This window comes from Tupaia chinensis, unplaced genomic scaffold (genome assembly GCF_000334495.1).
Source record: "Tupaia chinensis unplaced genomic scaffold, TupChi_1.0 Scaffold000422_1, whole genome shotgun sequence".
Lineage (NCBI taxonomy): Eukaryota > Metazoa > Chordata > Mammalia > Scandentia > Tupaiidae > Tupaia > Tupaia belangeri.
The window spans coordinates 1,245,306-1,271,059 of NW_006159927.1; the positions used below are offsets into that span (position 1 = coordinate 1,245,306).

General features: G+C 53.2%; 1 protein-coding gene across 3 annotated transcripts in view; it reads right to left on the reverse strand.

The window, feature by feature from the left end:
- Positions 1–25,754, reverse strand: part of ZNF423 (zinc finger protein 423) — a 346,310-nt gene that overhangs the window by 16,009 nt on the left and 304,547 nt on the right. For all 3 annotated transcript variants that reach the window (XM_006154781.3, XM_027774304.1, XM_006154779.1), the window contains 2 exons: positions 20,398–20,529; positions 18,662–18,777 (listed from right to left, as the gene is read on the reverse strand). In XM_006154781.3, coding sequence (XP_006154843.1) covers positions 18,662–18,777; positions 20,398–20,529 — 248 coding nt within the window. The remainder of the gene's footprint in view (positions 1–18,661; positions 18,778–20,397; positions 20,530–25,754) is intronic.

Sequence of the window (25,754 nt, forward strand, 5' to 3'; positions counted from 1 at the left end):
GGCAATGACGTGGCTCCCAGCATCAGACAGAGGAGGACCCGCAGACCTCAGGCAACCAGCAGAACTGGGGCTCTGTCCTTTGAGTTATGCCATGGGCAGGCCTCACCCATGGCCACCGACAAGTCAAGATGACAGCGACTGAGGGTTGACGGAGACAGGGTTTTCCAACACTGCTGGAGCGAAGCATCCGTGTTCTCTCTGGCGCTGTGGCTGGGAAGCAGGAAGGTGGGCCATGCACCCAGCAAAGAGTCTGCTCAACTGGAAAGAAACTAACGTGGGAGGGAATTTTTCCCCTGGACTTTGTTATTTGTAGGCCTCTACCATTTGAAAGAGTCGTCACTGACACAGGATGAGAAAAGTCAGCCCCATGTAGCCATCATAATTCACAAACCAACAATCAAGACAGAGAGCTAATGGCGATATGGAATTCTGGAAATCAGGGATATGCTGAAAAATCTAGGTCACACGGTCACTAATGATACGGAACACATATGTTCAGGTCCCTGGACTAAGCCAGGGCTTTTAGGGTTTGTAAATGACACATGGAAACTTTGATCCTATCCATTTCTACTGTCTTCCAAATGTTTGCTAGAAGGGAAACTTCCCAGAACCCTCAACATTTCTAGAAAATGAACCCCCCGTAGATAAAGTGCTGTTCTGGCAGCTGTTCTGGGGGTGGTCCTTCTCAGAAAACATGGCCCGTCACCATCCCCCCCCCAAAAAAAATGGCTTCCGGAGTGCACACAGCCCAGCCGCCTCGCCAACAAACCCCCAGGCTACAGGGCCAGAAGTTCTGAAGCTGGACCTAATTTGCTGTGATGAATTGCGTGCATGCACCAGTGAACAAAGCTCCAGCTGAGACCGATTACATTTTATGATCGTGGTGGTTCTTGCAGAACACGTAGGTGTGCACCCGTGCCAGTCCAGAGAGGGGCGTCCAGCTTGGCACAGAGCGAAGGGCAAAGGGTGACAACGCCACCCAGAAAGGCAGAGTTCCTTAGGCTGCCCTCTCCTCAGAAGCTGGTCCCAGGGATGGGCTGAGGCACAGCCAGAGACACCTTGTGTACCCTCTTACATGCACTCAGCCTCCAACCGAACTGTGGGCACCTTGTCATTGCCTGACACCTGCCCCAGTGACCAGGTGGATCTGTTCCCTGCCTCCCCTTCTACCACCAGGCACCAGGTGGAACCTAGAAGGCACACCAAGAATCATCTCAACCTTCATCTATGCCACTCCCCCAGCTTACGTGAGTGTGTGCATGTGTATGTGTGTGTGTGTGTGTGTGTGTGTGTGTGTGTGTGTAGGTGAGTATATAGCTTAAGAGTGGAGAAAGAGATATGTAACAGTTAAGTGTGGAATTAAGAGTGTATGGAGTAGGGGGGAACCAGCAGAGGGCATAATGGCTACGTTGCTGAACTCCCACAGTCAACTTCAGTTCGAGTCCTGGACCCGGTGGCTTAAAATTCAAGCTGGGTGCATGTGCATGTGTGCCCAAAATCCTGAGAGGAGAATGGAGAAGGGATTGCAGCATGGCCATCCCCCCTAGGGGATGATTTCGTGCTTTCTGTCTCTCTCTGTCTCTCTAGCAAGTGACTGCACCTTATAGCAACAATCTCTCCAGAAATATGAGTGTACAAGGGGCCCAGCAGGTGGCATGGTGGTTAAGGCACTGGACTCCCACAGAGCTGACTACGGTTTGAGTTCTGGACCCAGCAGCAGCTAGAAAAGCACACTGGTTGTGTGTGTGCACTCAAAATTCTGAAGGAGATTGGACAAAAATATGCAGCATGGCCATCCCTGGGGGATGATTTCTTACTTTCCCACTCTCTGGTGAGCACATGCGCTCTACGGCAAAAACAAAAACAAGAGTGTGTGAGGAAGGCGTCATAAAAGCTGAGTAGTTGTGACTATGTAGCTCTCACTCAGTACCTAATGGATGTGTAGCTGGGGAGATGGAGAGATGAATGGTGGATGAGGAACTGATGGACAGATCGATGCTGGATGAGTGGATGAATGGATGAGTGGACGGATGGATAACGAATGCTGGGAGAAAGAGGAGTACAAGGGAAAATATGAGGGTAGGAGAGTAGCTGGATTGGTGAAAAGATAATGGGCACTGGGGTTCAAATCTTGCCTGGCCACTTGCTATCTCTGTGGCCCAAGGTAAGTCACTTTAGTTCTCTAAGTACTCATTTGGCCACCTGAAAATCGGGGCTGATATTATCTACCTCATGGTCTTGCTATGGGCTCCAAGTTAGATACGTAAAAGGTTTGACAACAGTTTGTAAAATACTCTGCAGATATTGAACCCTAACCGCAAGGTTTTGCCATCACTGTCTACTCAAAAACACAAAGAATGATCCCATTATTTTTTATGTAACCACATCAGGAGCAAACATGGGGAGATCAAGATGGTGCCACAGGACAGGGGCAGAGGAAAGTTGACCTTCTAACAAAAATTTGAAAGAAAGTAGAAATGGGTCAGAAAACGTTTCCATATCTCTAGACCAAACAGCCAGGCCTGAGGGGTGTGGGGGTGCCTGTCAGTGAGCAGGGTAGTAAGGGGCTCCATTTGTCTCTCCTGCTCGAATACTGAAGCCCAAATGCAAGACACCCTACCTCTCCCTGCCAGTCTCCTGCTGTAACGCCCAGGTTCCCACCTCACTCAAGTCTTCACAATGACGAGATGGCAGCCCTAGGTTGTTGAGGCGTTGATGAGATAATATTTATGAACTGGTAGTGTTTATGCAGTGTTCCAACAGGGGCCACAAACTCAGGTGGGTAGCGGACCAGGTAAAGTCAACCAGACAGGAGCTTGTTGAACCAGGAAGCACAGCCTTATGCCCAAGGGAGCAGCTGACAGTCGCCACATGGGACTGTTGTCTAGAGCCCGCCAGCTCTGACTAGACGTACAGTCATTTAGTGTGGTGGCAAAGAAGACAGGATCTGAGGCTGGTGGCCTCCATCTAGCAAGGACCAGCTCTGTGGCCTTGGGGAGTTAGTTACCTTCTCTGTGTCTCAGTTCCCTGATCCTTTTTTTTTTTTTTTTTAGAGGTTTTGGCCTTTCGGGCACCTACAATCACTAGAGAGACAGAGACAGTGAGAGGCAAAGTGAGAAATCACCTCTCACCCCTGCCAAGGGGGGATGGCCACACCGGAATCCCTTCTCCTCCATTCTCTTCCTGGGATCTTCATGATTTTCAAGCCATGGGATCCAGGACTCGATGGCCATGTGGGAGTCCAGTGATGTAACCTCTACACCATCTGCTAACCCCTCAGTTTCCTTATCTTAGTTATCTTCATAGTAATATAGGGAAACTTATTATTGTGAGGATAGAATTTTTCTAAGTTTATTTGCTTACTGAGACAGAGAAAGAGAGAGGGAGGTGGAGAGGGACCCTGAACAGGGATGCTGAACAGGGTCTCCACACCATGGTCCTCCCCTGGCCAGCACCAGCCGCGATTACAGATGCGGTATACTCAGGCAGACCCGGGAGACGAACCCAAGACCTCCCGTATGGCCACCAGCACTTCACAGCAGCACTTCTATGGCTTGCGCCACTGCAACTGTGCCAGGACTGAATGTCTGAATGTATGAAAGTGCTAAGAACCATGTCTAGTGCTTAATAAGCACTGGATGAATAGGAGCCATTACAACTACGGGCAACTTCCCTGTTTTGAGATCTAGACAACTACTTAAAGGTTCCACACACCCCAGGGCCAGGGGCTGTGATTTTTCACCCTCTGCTCTATAAAAACGCCCAATGTGACAGTGACGGTAACTTTTCCCTATATGATGGGAGGCTGGGTGGGATTATTACGGGTGTATCTGAAAGAAGGAAAGGGGTTGGCATGCCCCCTGTCCCACTGGGAACCCCACTCCCTGCCCCTGACCATTTCAGCATCTTGCTTCCTCCTCACCCTCCACTGTGCTTCCCACCATTGCCATATTTTATTCATCCTGTGACCCCAAAGCGCACAAAATGCTCCGATGTTTAATGGATCACAATGAACCAAAAAATACGTCCAATTAAACTATGACACACAAAGGAGATATTCCGAATAAGAGATGTCTTCATGACAAAAGTGCACCTTTTTTTTTTTTTGAGGTTTTCGCATAGGGTGCGTGCGCTCTCTGGAGAGAGACAGACAGAGACAGTGAGAGGGAAAATGAGAAATCACTCCCCAGAGGAGATGACCACATCACAATCCCTTCTCCTCCATTCCTCTCCTGGGATCTTGGGCATGCATGCACACACGCCCGGCGTGATTTTCAAGCCACCGGGTCTGGGACTCATATACTAAGTTCCTACTATGTGCAAGAAACTGGGCCACCTGTTCTTCATATGTCATTTTTACTCTCCCAGCTGTCCCCATTTTCTTGATGGAGAAACCGAGGGGCAGAAGGGCAAGGCACTGTGCTCAGTCACCCAGCTGGTAGGATGAGGCACTTGAGTTTGAGACCAAATGGCACAGTCCCAAGACTGTCACCTCCTTCCCGCTTGTTGTCCTCTACTACCCTCCACCCCTGCCGGCCACTGGTACCACCTCAAGGAGACACCAGATGGAAAGTGTTGCCTTCCCCCACCCATATTCCAGCCACAAGTGACCCTGACTGCAGCCCTGGGCGAGCCCCAGGCCATCCATGTTTGATTTCGTCTAAACTTCCGCAGCAGAGCGAATGGAGCCACGTTCATTATTGACACAGCAAAATTAATTTTCTGCCATCTCCTCCCTCTCCTCTGCGTGCCCACCCCACCCCTCGCTGCTCCTGTGGGTGTTGATGCACGGCTGCTGACTGGTGCTCCTGAAATGCCAACTTGCATTTCTCATCATTAATTTCTTTCTAAATGTCATTAGTAATTGTTCCTGCTCGACCAAAGAGTGCAATCCAGCCTTCCGCCGAGAGCACCCCGGTCTCGCCTCTCAGCTGGTGGGGGCCAGGAGCCCCCAGCCATGCCGGATTCTAGCATCCTGGAAGGAAGCAGTCAATCCCACTCTCCAAAATTTGAGATGTCTTTCTTCTCAAGAAGATAGGGGGGAAGTCAAGAAAATTTGAACACAAACGGGGCTCAACATCACAAAAAGCCCACCCACAGGTCTGGGGCGGTGGTTCGGTGCGCAGGTTCCGCTTCCGGTTCCCATCTCTGCCACTGCCTCGCTGTGCTGCACTCTCTCTACCCGGAAAATGGGGATAGTGGGGGCCAGCAGGTGGCATCGTGGTAAAGGCACTGGACTCCGACATGACTATTCATGGTTCAAGTCCCGAATCTGGCAGCCTGAAACTCATGCTGGGTGCGCATGCATAAGTGCCCAAAATCCCAGGAGGAGAATGGAGAAAAAGGGATTGCAGTGTGACCACGCCCAGAGGGAGGGATTTCTCACTTTCCCTCTCACTATCTCTCTTTCTCTCTCTCTCTCTCTCTCTCTCCCCCTCCCTCCCTCCCCTCCCTCTGTTGAGTGCACACACCCTACAGCAAAAACTTAAAAAAAAAAAAAAGAAAAAGAAAAGAAAAGGAAAGAAAGAAAGAAAAAAAGAAAAGAAAAGAAAGTGGATAGTAACAGCACTGGCTTCATAGGATTGCTCCGAGGACCACCAACGTGAAAGGCTTCCCGTAGTGCCCGGTGGTGCCAGTCCTATTATTCCCACCTCCTCCTTGCCTCTATCAGGCTGCAGGCTCGGCTCTGCCACTTCCCAGCTGTGTGTGACAAGACATCAAGAGGTGGCTGAACCTCTCTGAGCTGCTACTCCCATTCGAGAATGTGGGACAGGAACGCTGCCACCAGCTCTGTCTAGTCCATGCAATGCTGCCACCCCATCATGCCTGCCAGGGGGCTGGCACGGCACCCCACGATTCATGCATGTCATGCTGCATCCCCACAACAACCCTCCAAGAGAGACATCGGCACCCTGTCCTGGGGGACAGGGAGCTGCCGGGAGGGGGGGTCGCATGCCCAACATCCCACTGAGAGCAAGAAGGAACTGAGACAGACACCGTGGCCCCGAGCCCGTGTCTCCCCTGCCTCTTTGTCTCAGTCAGTGCGGGGCAGGGCTTTGTGTGGCGCAAACCTCCGTGGAACCAGCGTGGCCCCATGCTGGTAGCACTGCCATTGTTCCTAAGAAACTGAAGGCATTTGGTCTCGGCTGGGGCAGCGCGGCGAGGGGCTGGGCTCGCAGCACACACAATGGCCGCTGGCTTGAGGCTCCTGGCAGCTCCCCCAAGCCCATCTGTCGCCATGGCATGGTGCCCCTCTGAAGTCGGCTGGCCCCCGCCCTAGGGCATGAATGACAGGCTCCAATGGGCAGACGGGCAGCCCGAGGCCCATTCCAAGTGCCATCTTTGCCCGGAGCTGGGCCTCAGGGACATCTCCCTCCCCGGTCCCCACCTGGGCCTTACACACTTCATCGCCCAGGCCGGCCACCCCCCAGGGTTCAGGGCATCTGAGCACAGCCAGGCACAGACTTCTGTCTTAACGCCCCCATGCCTGTGAGGCCTGGCCTCCTCTGCTCCTCCGTGACCATGGGACAACCACTGCACACCCAGGGCTGTCCAGAGCTGCTACAGCCTCATACCCGGGAGCTGGATGGCCTCTGGAACTCTTGTCTCACTGAGAGGAGGCCTGCTCACCTCCCGGGACCCAGAGACCTGCCCTGGCCCCCAAGGGCTTCAAGCGTCATCTTCTATGCCTGCCTCAGGACAGTGGCCAAGAACACAAATGCAACTAGGCTGCCTGGGCTCTAGGCTCAGCCCCCAGCAGCCACGTGGACACGGAGAGCCTCAGTTTGCCCATCTATGACAAGGAGATCACGCCCACATGAGAGGTCCCAGGCAAACTACCCACGAGAAGAACCTGGCATCGGGTCCCCAGGACCCTGGCAAATGCTTTCATTTTTATGACTTTGGACGAGGAACTCAGGCCTGTGTCCCGGACCTTTAAGGTCAAGAAGCATGGCCAACACCCACTCCTCGGTCTTCTCTAAACACAGACCTCAGCCTGGCACATGCGTCCCTCAGGAGACTCACCCGGCCCAAATGGTGACAGCAGGGATGATGTTGACAATGATAATGATACACTTTATTGTAAGCAGGAAAAGTCTGTCTACTCAACAGAAATAAACCGAAGTTCGGAGGCTGTGTCTGGTCACACGGGAATGTATGAGGAGCAAGCCACAAAGCCCAGGCCCCGCGATGCCCCTGCAATCCCACACGGGGCCCCACCGGGTTCTGTTGGGTGCAGCAGTCACGTATGCTGTATTAGCATACACCGTGACTGACGGGACACGACACGATGCCACACATGGCACTGTAGCGTAATCCGCACACACACAGGAAATACCCTGCTTGTTAGTGCACTGTTGCCCACCCTGCAACACAGAGACACTCAGGCTAGAAGCCTCGGTGTGTACCCAGTGCTGGCACACAGCTGGCACAGAGGAGGGGCTCAGTAAACACACGGAGGACTAGACTGCACACACCCACACCCAACTGACTGAGCGAGTCAGTGAAGGAGGGAACCAAAGCCCTTGGGTGCCCATGACGACCCTGGTCCCCATGACGACCCTGGCTAATGCTCACCAAGCCTCAACTCTGAGTCGGGGCATTTCCGACGTTTCAGACGCCACTGCCTTTGGCCCCGAGCACCGAACAAGGAAGGGACTATCATTACTCTGCAGTTCCTGAGGCCCAGAGAAGGCCGGCGACTTGCTCACAGTCACAGAGCTGCCTGGTAGGGGCTGGGATTGTGGACCCTGCCGTGGGCCCTGTAGCATGGTCATGGCATCACCATGCCATGTTGTCTCATTTAGCAGAACCCATACTGTGCTGGGCTCTAGCTTCCCTTCCTGGTGGGAAGGTGGAAAACAAAGCGATCGTACCAGAAATGTGCCAGGATGACCCTCAGGAATCTTATTATTCGAAGTGTTCTAGAGGGCCTCTCTCTCACAGACACACTCACATACACACAAACTCCTGGTTTTCATAACAGCCCAAGGCTGTGGGTCTTATCCTACTGGACAGGGGAAGAAAATGAGCCCAGAGAGGCACCATGTCTACCATAGAGTAACAGGGAGGGCGGCCTAGAGAGGACAGCCATCAGCCTGGCCCTCCGCTCTCAATCCTCCCTGGACTCCCGGTCTCTCGTGTGATTGACTGGTGCAAGCAACCTCTGCTGGGTGTCAGCAGGTGCCTCCTTCTCCTGCCCCCGGGGCCCAGCCGAACCCAGTGGCCCTGCTCTCTCTGCAGCTAGGGGGCTGGTGAGGACCAGGCAGTTCGAAAGCAGCCAGGAGGAGGACGCCGCACGAACAGGAAGCACAGGCGGAGTCAAATGCTAAGTCGGTGCCTAGAGCACTTTCAATTTTTAATTATTATTAGTTATAATTATCTGGCTGGATTTGAGAGCAGCAGCTCAAAGAGGCAAGGAAACGTGCTCTTTGGTTACCCGTCTGTAAGAACCAAGAACTTTAGAATGCGGGCTCCCAGAATCTGCGGGTGGCAACCCTCTTTTCCCCTCCACTGTGTTCTCTTCTCTACTTTCAGGAGCTCAAAAAATATAGTAAAATACATGGTAATGGATGGATAGACGGATGAATGAGCAGACGGCAGGAGTCTTCACGCAGCAGCTCAAAGAGGCAAGGAAACGTGCTCTTTGGTTACCCGTCTGTAAGAACCAAGAACTTTAGAATGCGGGCTCCCAGAATCTGCGGGTGGCAACCCTCTTTTCCCCCTCCACTGTGTTCTCTTCTCTACTTTCAGGAGCTCAAAAAATATAGTAAAATACATGGTAATGGATGGATAGACGGATGAATGAGCAGACGGCAGGAGTCTTCACCCCCCTAAAACTCCCTTGTGTGTGGGAAGTCGGGTGCAGACGTAGTTCCCTACAATCTGAATTGGCAGAGGTCAGGGGTTAAGTCAAAGGCTGGGGAAGCCTGGGAAGGGGCCTCAGGAAGGGCTTTTCAAGGAATGCTTGAGCCGGGCCCGGTGCGCAGGAAACAGCCATCTTGATGTTGCTGACTGGGCAAGGTAAGATCAGCCCCGGTGCAGGAGGAGGGCAGCTGGCCCCTTCAACCCCACTGCCCTTTGCTCTGCTCCTGGAGCACCCCAGATCTGTCCATGCCTCAGAAACCGCACGGGCTCCACCTCTTCCTGGAGGCCCCCTGAGCTCCTCTCTCGCTGGCTCCTTAACCTCCAGGAGCTGGCTGCAATGCCAGCCTTTCCTGACCACCCGATCCGATTTGCCATCCCTGACGTGTCCTCATCCACGCCCCACCACACATACACACACACACACACACGCACGCACACACACCCCACTGTCTGACACACAGTGTATGGCTGTCTTCTAAAACTACCTACTTTGTGTATTTACTGACTTCTCATAGTGTCTCCCGTAGAACGCCACCTCTGTGAGACCAGGGGCCCGTCTCCTCGTCCCTAGCTCCATCCAGGGCCCTCATGATGGCACCAGAACTAGGCACTCAGTAAACCTGTGTTCAGTGAATAATGGCATCGGGGGAGGGTCCAAGCTCACGTCGTCAAGGGCTGGCTAGGAAGGGTCTCAGTGGAGCTCAGACCACGCCCTCGGCTCACAGAGTCCTACCCCTGGCTGGGTACCAGGACCCAGCCTGGCAGGGGCCAGCTCGCTCCATCGGAAGGGCTCTGGGTTGCTTGTTAGAATACCTAGCTCCGCTTTTAATCAATTGTAATCATTTAGCTGGAAGCGGCATGATTAGGCACACACAAGCAAACAGCGTGAGCTAATCCTTTAAATGCACCCGCTCAGCTCCGGGCTGGCCGCTTTGCCACCGCAGGTCCGCCTCACGGAATCACTTCCTGCAGCCCCGGGCTTCATCAGTGAAGGAGTTGAGGTTTCAGGGCATGAAGCAGGCCCCAGTTTGGCCCTAACAAAGTGGGTGGGGTGGGTGAATGTGTGTGTATGCCCATGTGTCTGTATAAACTCAGAGCGCCCAGGTGGGCACCCTCCACCAACTCCTGGATGCCAGAAACTCCTCCTGTAAAGAGATCGTGCTTTAGCTCAAGGCTCTATACTCTGGCAAGTCCCAGGTGGCCATAAGGGAGAGGAAGAGGGCAGCACCAGGAAGCCTGGGGTCTTGGGAAGCCTCTGTCTCCACGACTAGAAGGAATCCTTCCTTTCCCCAAACCCAGCCTGAGCTGAGCACACGCTCTTGCTCATTTGCACGCAAGAAGACTGGCAGGGTCCTGGCCTCAGCTCCAACCTAGCGAGAGCTCCAGCCTAGCAAACCCCGACCGCGCGCAGGCCTGGCTCCCGGCAGAACAGGCCTCATGGTGTTTCCACCTGGGCTCACCCAGGAGCCGAGTTTTTTTTTTTCATCCCCTGTTACTGTTACTTGTGCTACCTGCTTGGCCCAACTACTAAAATAGTTTCTGGGTCCCCTGACAACGAAGGCTTTTTATAGTTCAGCACTGCAGGCCTCATTTAAATCTATTAGCTCATATAAATGGCAATTTATTTAAACTTTGGAGGGTTTCTGTTTGCCTTGGTGGCAAAGACAATTTGGCTTTGCACGTGGCTCTGCCATTTGCTAGGGACCCTGGGCAAATCACTTAACCTCTTGGAGCCTCGGTTCTGTATCTGTAAATAGGGGTGAGGGTACCTATTTCAAGGGGTTCTGCTGAGACAATCTAGGCCAAAGGCTCAGCGCGTGGCCTGGTCCACAGGAGTCCTGGGGTGGGGGCTGCCAGAACTGCTTCTGGTCGGATTTCCAGAGAGCTTGTCCACGAGCATGGCTGGTCAGCATCTTACTCAACCCCTGCCTCCCCTCAGTGACGGTGAAGAACGGATGCAGAGGCTCTTCAGAAGGAGAGGAGGCACCGTGTATGCCCTGTGTCTGTGGGCACAGAGGTGCCCAGGGGGGATCCAGAGACAGCTGGGCTGGGCAGACAGAGGCTGTCCCTTCCCTCAGGTTGGCCAGCCCCTGGCAAGAGGCCGAGAAGGCCCCAGGCCTTCATCTGCTGAGGCCTGAGGCTGGAAATGCAAGGCCAACAGCCCTGACATTGGTAGGGTTGTCTCACACCCACAGTCAAATCTACATAGGAAAACAGGTCCAGAAAGGCCTTTTTCTGGCCAAGGGAACTCAGAGAAAGTGGGAATGGGGGATCTGACTGAGCCCTGGCCCTCTGGCCCCTACTTCATGCCCCTTCCACCTTGTCTCATTGCTCCAGACACCTGCATCCCGCCCAATCCCAGGGCAGGGTCTCCCATGCCCACAGCCTTGAGGCTTGGCTGGGAACCACAGAGAGTAGAGCTCAGAGTTGTACTTTGTTAAAACTCAGGCCAGAAATCATGGAATCACAGCAAGCTCCAAGAGGAGGGAGCCCTCAGAAGCATGTGACCCTGAAATCACCTGTACACACTAAGAGTAGTGACAGATAGCACTAAGAGATCCTCCTCTGTGCCAGGCCCTGTGCTAAGGGCCTTAGGCAGTGTAACTGTGGGGCAGAACTACCAATTGCCTGTTTTACGGATGAGGAAACTGAGGCCCACTGGTGGTCCATGACAGAGCTGCCTTCGTGAAGATGTGCTCTCTCTGCTCTGCCCTAGGTGGACTTCAGACAAGGGCCCTGTTTGCACACTTCCACTGGCAGGGACCTCACCACCTTCCATGGCTAGACAAGTTTCCCATGTAGTGGACATTGTTAGTATCTGCCAGGTCCTTCCCCAAGCAGAACCCTGGACCTGCTGGCTTGTGCTGTGTGGCCCCCACCCCAGCCACAGCTCACGGGAACAGGGGTGGACAGCTGACCCAAGCTCACCTAGAAGATTCCTTCTCTAGGAACTCAGAATCTGCTGCCTGGGGGCTGGTTGTTCCCTGCCGTGTCGCTATGTCTGAGTTTCCTGGGTGCTCCTCTGGCTGGCTATCTGTGTAACCACACGCTCACACTAATCCCCTCTGTGGAGACCAGCAGATGGCGTAACAGACTGTACTTCTAGTCCCGGATCCAGTGGCTTAAACTCACGCAGGGTATGTGTGCATGCATGCCTAAAATCCCAAGAGAAGAAGGGATTGTGGAGTGGCCCTCCCCCCTGAGAGGTGATTTTTTTTTGCTTTCTGTCTCTCCGGTGAGTGCATGCACCGTAAGGCAAAAATCAATCAATTAACTTCTCTCCCTCTCTCTCATAAAAGAGAAATACTGAGTGTCGTTTCTGTAGAACTGACAGGACCCGTGGTGGCACTGGCCATGTCCTCCTTGTCCAGAAGGGCACAAGAAGACCAGTTGCAGAAAGAGAACATGACGTAAGTCAGAGAGAGGCAGAGGCAGGCAGCCTCGGAGGGGAGAGTGTCACCGACTTGTTTAATGACATGTGGCTCTGGGAACACGGCTGCCCAAAACCCAACATCGCTTTCTGCTCTTGGCATCCGAATGCCAGTCCTGTGTCCCTACTATTTAATTCCCCTTCTTGTTTGAGCTAACTCCAGAAAATGACGCCTGGAACTGTCTATCCAACTTTTGATCTTCATGACTATCAATGATCAAAACCCATGTCCCAGTTCCCCAAAGCCTGGGCCACCCTTGGGGCATGCTGAAACCCTCTCCACCCAACAGAGTTTAGCATGCTTAAAAACAACAGCTGGGTAGTGTAGTGGTTAAGGCAGCTGAATCCCACATGGCTGACTGTGTGGTTTGAATCCCAGACTGGGCAGCTAGAAAGACATACATGTGTCTGCAAGCATGCGTGCCCCAAATATCCCACGAGAATAGAGACTGTAGCATGGCCAATACCCCATTGGGGGTCCTCTCTCTCTCTCTCTCTCTCTCCAGCAAGCGCATGCACCCTATAACAATTTTTTTTTTAAAGAAACAAACAAAAGAAAACACCCCTTGCATTTTCACTGCAGTCCACCCAAGTCTTCTCCTGGTTAAATAGACCCAGGACAGATCCCTGGAAGCACCTCGAGATCTAGCTGGATTCCTTATAGACTATCACACCACTGGAGCTTTCGGGGGGGTGTGTGCACACGGCTTTAGACAAGCCTTGTTCGGTCTTCCCTGCTTTATCCCCTTCATTTACAGCCTCCGGCAGCCACCAGTCTGCTTTCTGTCGCGGTATATGTGTGCACATGTGTGTGTGTGTGTGAATTACGTGTATGTATGTATTTTTTAACTTTCTTAAGTTAATTGCCAAAGGGCATATGTGCTCCCCAGAGAGAGCAGAGACAGAGAAAACACCCACACACCCCAGTGGGCCATGGTCAAGGCACAATTCCTTTTCTCGATCTCCATCCCATCAGGATCCTGGACACACACATACACATGTCCATCAAGTTTCTCAAGCTCCCAGGACTGGGATTCAAACTATGGTCGGCCATGTGGGATCCAGCTCCTGATGCCCTACGTTTAACCACTGAGCGATAGGGCTAACCCTATTCTGATCTATTTTTGCCTTTATCCAGATGGTCACGTCAATAGAACACGCAGCATGAATATAACAAGGAGCCTCTGAGTCTGGCTTCTTCCATGTGGCCTGGAGCTCCATTCCGTGTATCTGTAGCTGCTTCTTAGGGCTTAGCCGTGTTATGAAAGTCCACATCCCTCACCACCTCTGCTGCCCACTCACCAGGTAAGGGACAGTTGGGAGACTTCCAGTCTGGGGTCATTGCAGACACAGCTGTGACCATCATTCTTGGATTGGTTTTGTGTAAACCTAAGTTGTCTTTTCTTTTGGGAAATACCTAGCAGTGGGATTGCTGTGTTGCACAGTGACTGTAAATTCACCTCTATCAGAAACTGACAAATGAGGGGACCAGCAGCAGGTGGCATGGTGGTGAAGGCACTGAACATTCCCACATGGTCGACTGTGGTTCAAATCCCAGACCTGGTGGCTTGCTTTCTTACACCCCTCTCCCTGTGTCTCTCTCTCTGGTCAAATTAAAATGAATGAATAAATAAATAAAAATACATTATAAAAAGAAATTGACAAATGATTTTCTTATGTGGATATGACATTTGTACCTCCAATTGCTCCACACCTTTGCCAGCTCTTAGTATTACCCGTTTTCGGTTTTGTTTTCATCATTCCAATAGGTGTGCAGAGTTTTTTTTGTAATGGCTAATGATGTACATGTTTGGCAAGATGTTTGTTGAAATATTTTAGTTTTCTCCCCCCTAATGACTGCATTTTGAGTTCTTTACATGTGTGTGTGTGTGTGTGTGTGTGTGTGTGTGTTGGGTCATGACTTTTCCAATGACCCAATGTATCTATTCCTGATAAAGGACTTGCATCCATATATAGAGAGAAAGATAGATAGTATCTATATATATACCTATATAGATATATGTGTATGTAAAAAAAGACCCAATCTGATATATCATGTATCAGACATGTGATTTGCAAATATTTTCTCCCCATCTGTGACTTTTCGTTCTCTTAATGGCTTCCTTCAAAAGTAAACTTCTTACATTTTGCTTCCAGTGGAAATCAGATACCAGGAGGCTCTTGCGCGATTTCCGATCACCGTGAAGATAAAGTCCGAGCTCCTTCCCTGTCCTGAGAACCTTGCCCTGATCAGATCTCCATCTGCCTCTCCCCATCACGGGACCCCCTTCACTCACTGTACTTCAGCCGCACCCACCTGCTCTGTCCCAGCCATACGCCGGGCTCACGTCGGCCTCAGCGTCTTGGCACTTATGTCTCTCTTGCACACACTCCTGCCTTCTCACCATCCAGGCCTCAGCTCACACGCCACCTCCTCAGGGGCCCTCCCTGACTACTCTCACCAGACGTGCCTAACTCCGCCCCTCACCACGCTCTAGCCCCCATTACTTGATTTTCTTCTCTTTTTTCTTTTTTCTTTTTAATTGCCAGAGTGTACATGTACTCACTGAAGAAAAATGGAGAGAGAGAGAGAGAGAGAGAAAAAGAAAGCCTAACCCTCACCCAATAGCTACCTCCCTTCTTCATTTCTCTGTCCCGTTAAAATTTGAGGCACCTATGCACATGCGCCCAAATGTGTTTTTCAAACTGCAGGGGTCAGGACTCAAACCACAGTCGGCTACGTGGGATCTGACTCCTTTAACCACTTGGCCATGGGGCCCGCCCCTGGTTCTATTTTCGTAGTGTAACTGCCCACTATTAGAAAGTGTCTATCAACCCCCTTCTAGAGTGTAGGTTACATGGGAATTTCTTTGTCTTGTCCACCACTGTCTTAGTTCCTGGAACTTGTACCTGGCACAAATGGACGCTCCATATTCATGCTTTGAATAAACGAACACTTCATTCCCTCTCATACTCCTAGTCATTCTGTTATGAATGTGCCCCAGTTTATCCAAAGTCCCTTGAATTGGTTTAGTCTTTCAGGAAGAGCTAGCTGAGAAACAAGAACTGCACCTCCTTCATCTTGGCAGCTATACTCCTGTTAATGCATCCTAAGAAAACATTCTCTTTGGAGTCAAACACATCATTCCTGATATTGACCAAGCCTGCCAGGGTTCCACCCTAATCCCCCAGACTTCTATCCCCATAATAGCACTTTCTAATTCTATGCTGAATTCGATCCTAACCCTTCGAGAATCTTCTCGAGACACCTCAACCCAGGGTCTCTTATGTGTGCTAAACATTAGCTTTCCCGACCGTCCCTGCATGACCTCAAATGCCATATGGCCTTGAGAGCTGATCAAGACCTTAGCAAGGGCAAAATCTCTGACCAGGCCTCTCCCACTGCCCAAGCAAATTTCCCTGGGAAATACCACACTTGCCTTTTCCACTCAGCGAGGGCCTCCCAGCCCCAGCTTCAGGATACTGACAATGAAACTCTAATACCTACAAACCCTCCGCTCAAAACCCAGAAAATTGCTATTCGTTACTTAATGAAAGCCATTATTTGCATAGATTTGGCGTTGCTACAACACTTCCACATTTAAATGGTCTGTAATTAAAATCATTAATTGCAGCAAATAGTGACTTGTTAAGGCTGTAATTTAGTGAGATTCTCAGCATTTGAGGACCTGACTTAAAGGTTAAAGGGGTGACCCAGGAACCCATCAGCTCATTTGAACCATGCAGGTATCAGGTGTAGTCAAGTGTGGTCCACAGCCTAAGTCAAAACCCAGATCGAAGGGCCAGCAGGTGGCGTGGTGGTTAGGGTGCTGGATTCCCACGTGGCCAACCAGTTTGAATCCCAGATCCGGCAGCTTGTTTTCTCACTCCGCCCCTACCTTGTGCACATGCCCTATAATAATTTAAAAATAATAATAATTAAATAAGAAATTCTTTAAAAAGAAAAAAAATAAAACAGACCCAGTGTGAGAACGACCACTGCAGATAACTCTGTAGTTATGGGGTCGGCCTACGCCACGCTGATGCTGATGAAGTCTGAAAGAGGCAAGACTGAGGAACTTCCCTGGGAAAAATCTTCTAGCCAACAACAGACAGAATAGTCATCCCTCCCTGGGCACCTGGGACAATGTATGAGGACCAGGTGGGCACCATGCCCGCCAGTCCATGTTTCAGTAACTCACAGTTTATACACATGAATGGTAAAGAGGCCTGCCTAGCTGGGCTATAAAAAGCTCCATCTGTCAGGAGACCCGGACTCATTTTGGTAGCTGGGCCATGCAGGTAAAGCAGGTAGGTGGGGCGCGCTGCGCAGACTGCATTGGGAGAATGGGCACCCAGCCGGCATGTGGGCACAGGGCTTCCCGGACAGCACGAGGGGCAGCCACTGGTACCACGCCCCCTGGGTGTGACTGCCTAGCTGGTCCTCAGCACAGAGGGCAGGTTCGGCGTGTGGGTCACTGGGGAGACAGGGGTGGGCCCTGGGCAGGTTGCTGCCGTGAGGAGACCTTTAGGAAGTAGACCCCTTTGGTGGGCCCAGGTCTACACAGGTGGATCCATAACTCTGTCCCATACACTGGCATGGGAATGGAGGCCATGTGAACAATCCCAGGGTGTGTGGAAACTTAGCAGGGCTGCCCATGGGAGGAAGATAAAGAGGCTTTTCAGCAAACTGCCTGGGCTCTCTTCAAGGTCGGGGGCTAGGTCTGAGCTCGGCCTGCCTGGCTCTGGTAATAGGACCCTGCTTATCGGACGGTGGGTGCCCCCCCTGCACCCTCCATCGGCCCGTTTTCGCTTCCTCTGGGTGATGGCTGTCACCAGTCATGGAGGCAGGACAAGCCCAGGCCTGGCAGTGCAGGTGGGTGCAGCCGGGAGGAAGGAGGCCTGCCATGCCACAGGCCACAGCAGAGCACTTCCAGTCCCAGAAGATGGCCATGCCTGGAGCATGGCCCCAGCTCCACACCTAGGGCGGAGCAGCCCTTGCACAGGTGAGGGGAGGGTTGCTGCCGGGTGGGTAGAGACATCCTGTGAGCCAGGGGCCTGTGAGTCCTCAGGGCTGCTGACAAATGCCAGCTCTCTTCTCCTTCCAGGCAGAGGTGGATCCCCTTTCCTGCCACCATGGAAGTTGGGCATGGCCACGGGACTTCGAGACAATGCAAGAGAAGGCCACGTGCAGCATTTCCAAGAGTACACACGGCAAGCCTGTGCCTGAGTCTCCACCCCCTCTGCTTCCTGACGTGGATGGGCAGGGACACTCAGGGGCCCAGGGCATGGAGGGCATATCATGAACAGAGGTCCTCCCTGCCGCCCAACTGGATGTCCATTAGCAACAAATACATTTCTGATTTGGGACACAGAGACCTGGAGGATGTCTGATCACAGCAGAAGCTACCTAGACAAGGGGCTTCATGTCTACCCGCGGGGACATGTGCCATTTCTGTGGGCGCGAGTGTGGTCACGGTGTCACGCCGAGCACGTAGCAGTGCTTCTCTGCGTGTACAAGGGTTATGCTTAGTACATGACATCTCTGTGCCTTTGTGGTAGGAACTCCATGTGTGCAACTTCCCTTTGTGGGGGGGTGACACTACGGCCCAGCGTAAGTGTGACTCTTTTGTGTGCATGTGCAGTATTTCTGCTGGACAAGACTTTCTTGCCAAAACCAGTGGGAGAGAAAGCAGTTTCACCTGGCCCAGGTCTTGGGGCTCGGAAACGCAGTAACAGGTAAGAAGGGAAGGGGTTCATGGGACACTGAGGAAGTGGCTGCGGGTGGGAGCCCAGGGATGCCCACCCCTGCAGGATCCCTTTATGAGAGCTCAGGATGAGGATTTGAGACCACTGTGCCCCACCTGAGGGCTACATTACCTCAGGACCTATGGTGGGCACCCTCTCCTCGAGTCACGGCCAACCAGGCATGCACTGCTCTCACTTTTCTGGCCCCCTGAGCTGAGCTGCAGGCTCTGAGGCTCTGGCCATAGCTTTGGCCCTGTACAGCCAAGGACCCGCCTCACAGGCCTCACAGGTCAGCAGCCACAGAGCCAGAGCTCATCGAATAGCATCGTTCGATGTAGGTAGGGAAACAGAGTCCCCAGGAGCAGGAGGCACCAGTCAGGGACACAGTACAGGTGGCACCTGACTCCTGATCCATGCTCAGCCTGCTATGGTCTGGCTCTCCCAAGATGGTGGGCCAGCAGAGGCCGGAGGCTGACACCCACGCCCACCAGCTCCAGCCCTGGCCCCGGCCCCAGCCTCGCTAGCATGAGGCAGGCTGCCTGTTGTCCTCCAGGCCCTGGGTGCCAGCAAGAGACCCCGAGAGTACAGCAAGGTTGGTGCAGCAGCAAGACCCACCTGCAGCTCGGTCTGGAAGAAGAACTTCTGTGGACACTGTGAGCAGTCGTAGATCTTGTCCTCCTGCCCATGCACGGCAAAGATGTGCTGCTGCAACTTGTTAGCCTGGACGAAGACTGGACACGAACATGGCATGGCCGTCAGGGCCAAACTCGAGAGGCCGGCCCAGCCGCTGCCCCCACACCACTCCCAAGGACTCACGCGTGGGTGTGGCTGGCCAGACCACGGTCTGCTGAGAGCATGATTAGCACCTATGAGAGGGGCCCCACCTAGATAAGCTGGGCTCAGTCCATAGGGGCTGTGCAACCTTGGGCAAGTCACTTAACCTCTCTGGGCTTCAATCCTTCATTCAAAGAAAAGGATTCTCAGCACAGTATGGACCACCTCGCTGGGAGGCTTCAAGAACCCAGTGGGTTCATACTCATACAGGGCTCAGAAGGCGGCCTGGCTCATAGTTAGGTCAATGAATGTCGTCTTCCTCCTTTTCTTTCTCATCATATTTCCCTGTGTGAGCTCCTTGCACACCTCACAGGCCGGTAAGGCAGGCTCGATGCTAGACCCATTTGATAGAGGAGAAAACTGAGGCACTGGAAATGTTAGGTGACGTGTCCAAGGTCGCACTGTGAACAGCCGCAATTGGAATGACATCAGCTTAGCACAGGGTCTGCTACACCAACTTGCTTGACCAACACACATCTCTGCTTCTGTGAAGGTTGTTTGTTGACAGTACCCTAGGGTGCCTCGTGTAGGCTCTGAGTTCTTGATCACCATACCTGATAGCTGGGGTCCTGAAACCAGCCCCCACCCAACCCATGGAGTACGATGTAACAGGAGGGGAATCTTCTGAAGAGAGGAAGAGGGCGCCAGCAGGTTCTAGGGCTCTTGGGAACCCCAGAGGTGTGGGAGAGGTTGGGGGGCTCTTCCTACAGCTGAGCCCCCTCCCTGGAACTGTCATGGAGCAGGTCACAGCCCCAGCTTCCTGGTGGCAGGGGTCCCGAGGCAGCTCGAGCCCTGGGCACACACAGGAGGCAGCCCTGAAGCAGCTGTGTGTCTGGGAGGTGAGCATTTCAGAGCTACCCCCCTGCCAGGCGCCCTCCCCAGGGTGGGCTTCCCGCCGTGGCAGACGGCAGATGTCGGGGGAGGCAGGGGAAGGCCAGGCTCCCCCACGCACACCGGCTGCCATCTGGGCAGCAGGAGGGGGCCGCCAGAACCCCTGAGACTCGCCTCGGGCCGGGACAGCCGCTTGCCTGGGCCGGCAGCCAGTCTGGGGGCTGGGGACTCTGTGGCAGGGCTGCCCTTGACCTCTCCAGCCTGGAGCACAGGCTGTCATACGCAGGCCAGGGAGCCGGGGAACCTGGGAGAAGAGGGAGCCCCTGCTGGTGCAGGAGAGAGCTGGCTGCCCAGGGAGACACACGTGGAGCCCAGGAAGGGCAGACCGCAGCAGAAGGGCCAGGGCCAGGCAGGACAAAGGACTTCCAGCAGCAGTGGGAAGGGCTAGGAGAGGGCCACTCAACCCGCCCAGGAGCAGGGAGCCATGCTCAACTCTGCCCATATGCAGGAGAGCAATGCGCATGGGGATCCCTCAGGGCTTCCCCCCTAAAATCCTGGGTCCACGCCAGGTCCACCAAGGGAAGAAAAATGAGCACACATCGGAGTCCAGCAATGACAGGGCTGGGCCCTGGGTCCCTGCCCTCTCCTTACACCCTTCCCCACCAGGCACATGCTGAGTACCTTACCTGTGAAGCACACAGGGCATTTGAAGGTGCCACCCATGCCCTCGAAGCTGTGCTCGATGAGGTGACACAGGAGCTTGGCTGGGGAGTCGAACATCTGGTTGCACAGCTTACATTCGTGGTTGATGCCTTCCTCTGCAAGGAAAACCACGGCAATCAGCAGCCCTGTCTGCCATGTCCTCCGGGCCGGAGCCCACAGCCCCCCGTGCACTCAGTGCCCACCCCTTTCCAACCCCTAGAACCAGGGCCGGTGTGGGGCTGCAGACACTAAGGCTCATCCCGGCTCCAGATGGCTCCAACCTCGGAGGCTTTAGACCCCAAGGGAGCTGGCTCTAAAGGTCAAGAAACAAGGCGTGGAGGTCACGTTCAACAGCTTGAGTTCCGAAAAAAATGGCATTGTGTGTGTGGGCCCACAATGGGGCACTGGATGGAGGGGAAAGCCAATCAGGACTTTTTTTTTTTTTAAAGAGATTTTTGCTATAGGGTGCATACCCTTACCAGAGAGACAGAAAGCAAGAAATCATCCCCCGAGGGGGTTGGTCACACCACAATCCCTTCTCTTCCACTCTTCCTGCAGGATCTTGGGCACACATGCACACACACCCAGCGTGCGTTTTAAACCACCGGGTCTGGGACTCGAACCAAGACTGACTACGTGGGAGTCCAGTGATGTAACCATTACACTATCTGCTGGTCCCCCAATCCAGACTTTGAAGTCTGATCAAATATTGACTGCGAGTATGCCACGTGGCAGGGACGCATTGCGATGAGCTGGGAGCTCTCTGAGCACGCCAGCAGTGGGGGAGACAGGCAGGTGAAAACAGTCAGCACATCGTGCAGCACCAGAAGCAATGGGGGTACCTGGGGAGGGGTGACGGCAGAGGGCCTGAGGAGGACCCATGCTGGGCTGGCGTGCAAGGGGACACTGCCCTGAAGCTCTGAGGGTCAGAGGCGGTCAAGGAGGTGAGCTCACAAGGGCCACAGGGATGCCCAGGTTAGGGGGCCCTGTCAGCATGGAGGACTTGGAATTCTGTAAGAATGATGGGCAGTCACTGAAGGATCTCTCTCTCTCTCTCGCTCTCTCACACACAATGCCCTTATTTATTTATTTTTGGGGATAAACAGATGGCCTCCCCGGTGGATCACAAACAACGGGCAGACGCCCTGTTCTGTCTCTCCAGATTATAACACCATTCCATCTCCCCACCTGGGAGCTGCTGCAACCCCAAACCTTTGCCCAAAGGCACCAGGAAACACAGCACCGAGCAGCCGCCAGCACTGAGGACTCATGGAGCCGTAGTCAGGCACCCTTGACCAGAATCGAGCAGAGCCGAGTTCGAATCCTGGCTTCTCCTGCTCAGCTCCACATCCCCCGGGCATCCGTGCATGCTCAGTAAAGTAAGGACAACCTGAGCCCCTGCCTCGTGGGCCTGTGAGGGGACAGAGGGGACGTGGCCAGAGCAGGTGGTGGGAAATGGCCCGATTTGAGCAGCCCCTGCCGGGGATGGGTTCCAGCTCTGCCATGTACTGGTGATCCGGGGCAAGGGGCGCCACCTCTCCATGCCTCAGTTTCCCCTTTCTGAATCAGTCACGAGCTCTCCTTTTCCAGTTGAGGTAGGCATTAAGTGAGTTAATACATGAAAAGGGCTGGTTTTGAACAGCCCGGACACACATCAGTGCCCAGTACACAGGTATTGCTGGGCACGTTGGTATTACTGAGTAGTATCTGGGACAGCCAAGGACATGGGCTCCCTTCAGACTCCCCCAGGGAACTAGCCTCACCAAAGGCACCAGGTGCTCTGATCTGCCCTCAAAGGCGAGAACTGGGTAGCAGAGGGGCTCTGCCGGTGGCGAGACACAAACACAGATGGGCTGAGGCTCCTGGCAAGTCCCCGGGTCCCCAGGCCCTGGCAGGGGCTGGCAGGGACAGCAGGCACTCCCCCTGGCCCAGCCATCCCCCCACACCTCCGGGCGCCCCACCACAGAGGCACGCACACACACGTGCAGGTGCAGGTGGGCCTGCCCCACATAGCCCACTGGCTGGAATCTACCGGGTGTTTGTCATGCCCCTGGAGCACTGGCAACTAGGACACATGCGCCCGACAGAGATTCAAACAGATCTGCTTCCATTTATCCTGGCGGAAAAGGGATTCATTGACAAGTTTGGGGACACAGGGCGGGCTCAGCACGCTTGCCGCGCAGGCCCTGCACACGTCCTCCACTGCCCTTGGGGAGACGCTCATCATAATTAGAGATGGCCTCCAGTGTGGGGGCGGCCTCAAAAGATCCCCCCAACACAGGCCCTGCCTTCTTCCACACAAACAACACTCCCCAAGGCCTGGCACACAGAATGGGTCCAGAAAATGAATGAGTGAATGAATGAGTCACTCCCCCCGCCCCGCCCTTGTAAGAGACCTGTCTATTAGGCTGTGGCCACCTCTTGGACATTATGGAGACAGAGGGTGGGTGGAAATGACAGTTGTGCAAAGGTCCCCAGTAGCTTATGGCATCTCAGAAAACACCCTGGTTGTCAGGAAAACTCAATTTCTAGGAAGAAAGGGGTTCAAAGAATTAGATTGCTGCTAAGGTAACAGCCAGAGGGACGTGGTGCTCTAAACAGAATACAAAGCCATTCATCTGTGTGTATATCCGCCCACCCCAACCAGCACGCCGCTTCCAGGTAGCCTCCCTGACTACCCCAGCACACACACACATGACTACTCATCCACAGTGCCTCTTGATTCATGTTACGAGAGCCTGCGAGTCCTGATCCTAGGGGCATGGAAAATGTCTTCTCCTAAGACCCCCAACGCATCAGGCCCCACCTGGGCCCACCTGCAGGGAAATACTCATGGAGGAGAGATGCCCCCAGGCTGGCCCTCTTCCCCTGCCCAGCCAGAGCTGGCTTTCAGGGCTGAGATGGCAAGGGAGGATTTACTGCTGTCTGCCGAGCGGGGGCCTTTAACCACTTGGCTGTGAACGGAGACGTGCCCGTCTGATACACAAACACCGAGAGGACAAAGAAGCCTCCTGCAACTTATAAATCAGAGAAATCATGTCTGACAGTCACTTTCCGTTCCGCGAGTGCTGAGCTATTCATCAGCCGGTCCCCCCTGATTCATAGACGCAGCTACGCCCAGCGCCCACGTTCATAAATATGTGCACAGTCGGGCAGCCCCGGAGCTGCAAGCAGGTTCCCGGCCCTAAACGGCTGCCATTTAAGCAAATCACAGCCCCAACCTGGTGTCAAAGTGAGGTTCTGGGCTAATTAGATCAAGAGCCCGGCAGACAACTGCCTGTCTCAAGACCCTTTTCTCTCTCTGCCCCAAGTGTTTAAGACAGTCAAACCTGGGGAGAAGGAAGAGGGGAAATAAAACAGCAAAAAGTGTGTGTGGTGGGGAGGGGGTATAAAACCGGAGGGGTCCCTGCAGATCTGGGAATCTCTCCCACTCAAGCAAGACCTTTTGATTTGCAAATCTTTCTGAAGACGAGGGCTTCTCCCCACTGGAGGGGTTCGAGGTGCTCCCCCGGGTGTCCATTATGTGTACCTCTTGCCTATAAAACCATCCAGGAAAAAAGGGGGGGGGGGGACGGGGAGATGGCGAGGGCGGGGAGGGGCTGCCCTAGTTAGTGTGACAAATACTCCTTGGCGTGCTTGTGACCCAATACGCACGAGCTTGTGGATATTGATAGGATTCCCCACCACCATCGCTCTCACTCTGCCGGCGCTGACAACCTCCCATGCCATCCCGAGACACAGGGTCCATGGAGAGCAGAACCCTTGGGGAATCCCTTTCCTGAATTATATACGATCGTGCAGGACCTGGCTGACACCGTGGAGCAGAATGGCAAAACTGTCTAGGAGCCCACGGGCCCCTCCGCTCCGCCCCGGCATGGGGACTGGAGGACTTTGAGAGTTAAGTCGCAGGATTGCTTCTCTGCCTTTCTATTCTTTTTCTTTTTTTAACCTTTTTTTTTTTTTTAATAGCACATGACAGTCCTCCATAAGAGAGACTCACGCAATTCAAGTGAATTATGCAGCCCCGCTCATTTGTAAAGTGAAATGCAGATTTCGCCTGCTGAAATTCAGATATTGCCTCCTGTTCCCCATAAGTCAGGGCTGGCAAAGGGAAATCTATGGATTTATGATGATTTTTTTAAAAATAAAAATAAATAAAAACACAAATTGCCAAACAAACAACCCAGCAAGTGTGAAAATCCCAGAGTCTCAGTCTCTCTCTCTCTCTCTCTTTCTCCTCTGCTCAGGAATAATAAGTGTTAATTTTACACTTCATTTCTCAAAAAAATAATAGGATGTGCTTTTTGCTTAAAACCAAGTCAGCCTGCTGGAACCTTTCAGGCTGAAACTGTGTCAGCCCAAAAGAGGAGCAGAGGGCTTTGTGGAAGAGCACCGTGCCGAGATGATAGCTCCCTGTAACGTCCTCGGTACCGACTTTTGTCTCCAAAAGCATTTGATCCCTGGCAGACACATACTTATTTCCATACAGGTCTTGGGGGAAGCCAGGAGGAGAGAAAGCTGATTATCAGAATCCGGAAGGTGAAACTCAGGTGGGCCCCAGTGATGTCAAAGGCAGGCCTGGGCACACATTCGGAGGCCATAATTTGCTGCCTGGGAGGGAGGAGCAGCAGGCTGCAGAGGGGAGTGGACAGGGCATTGTTCCAGGCTCCACTGTGCTGAGCATGACCTGCTCCGCCATATTGGTGGGTCTTGCCTGGCCCTTCTCTTAGCAGGGACCCCACTCAGGGAAGCTGACCTGGGAGTGGTATGCATACACCGCCCTAGGAGGAGTTGGCAGGGGGCACGATGAACCACCACCAATCAGAATGCTGCAATTAAGAACACAAAAGTTAGGACCAGCAGATGGCGTAATGGTTACATCACTGGACTCCCACATAGTCGACCGTGGTCCCGGACCTGGTGGCTTTAAACTCACACCAGGTGTGCGTCTGTGCATGTCAAGATTCCAAGAAGAGAATGAAGGAGAAGAAATTGCGGTGTGGCCATCCCCCCCTGGGTGGGTGGGGGGGTGTATGATTTCTCGCTTGCTGTCTCTCTGTCTCTCTCTGGTTGGCTGGCAAGTACACGCAACCTATAGCAAAAAATACCCCAGGACTCTAGAAAAAAATTTTTTCAAAAAAAAAAAAAAAAAAAAAAAAAAAGGACACAAAAGTTAGAACCAGACATATTTGGGTTTAAGTCTCAGCTCCATCACTTGCTGTGTATACTTCGGTAAGGTACTTAACCTCTCTGAGCTTCAGCTAGAAAAGGGGAATAATTGGACAGTGTAAGGCAGCGAAACAGACCTCTTCTGTCACAGGACACCTGTCTTCTATGAACC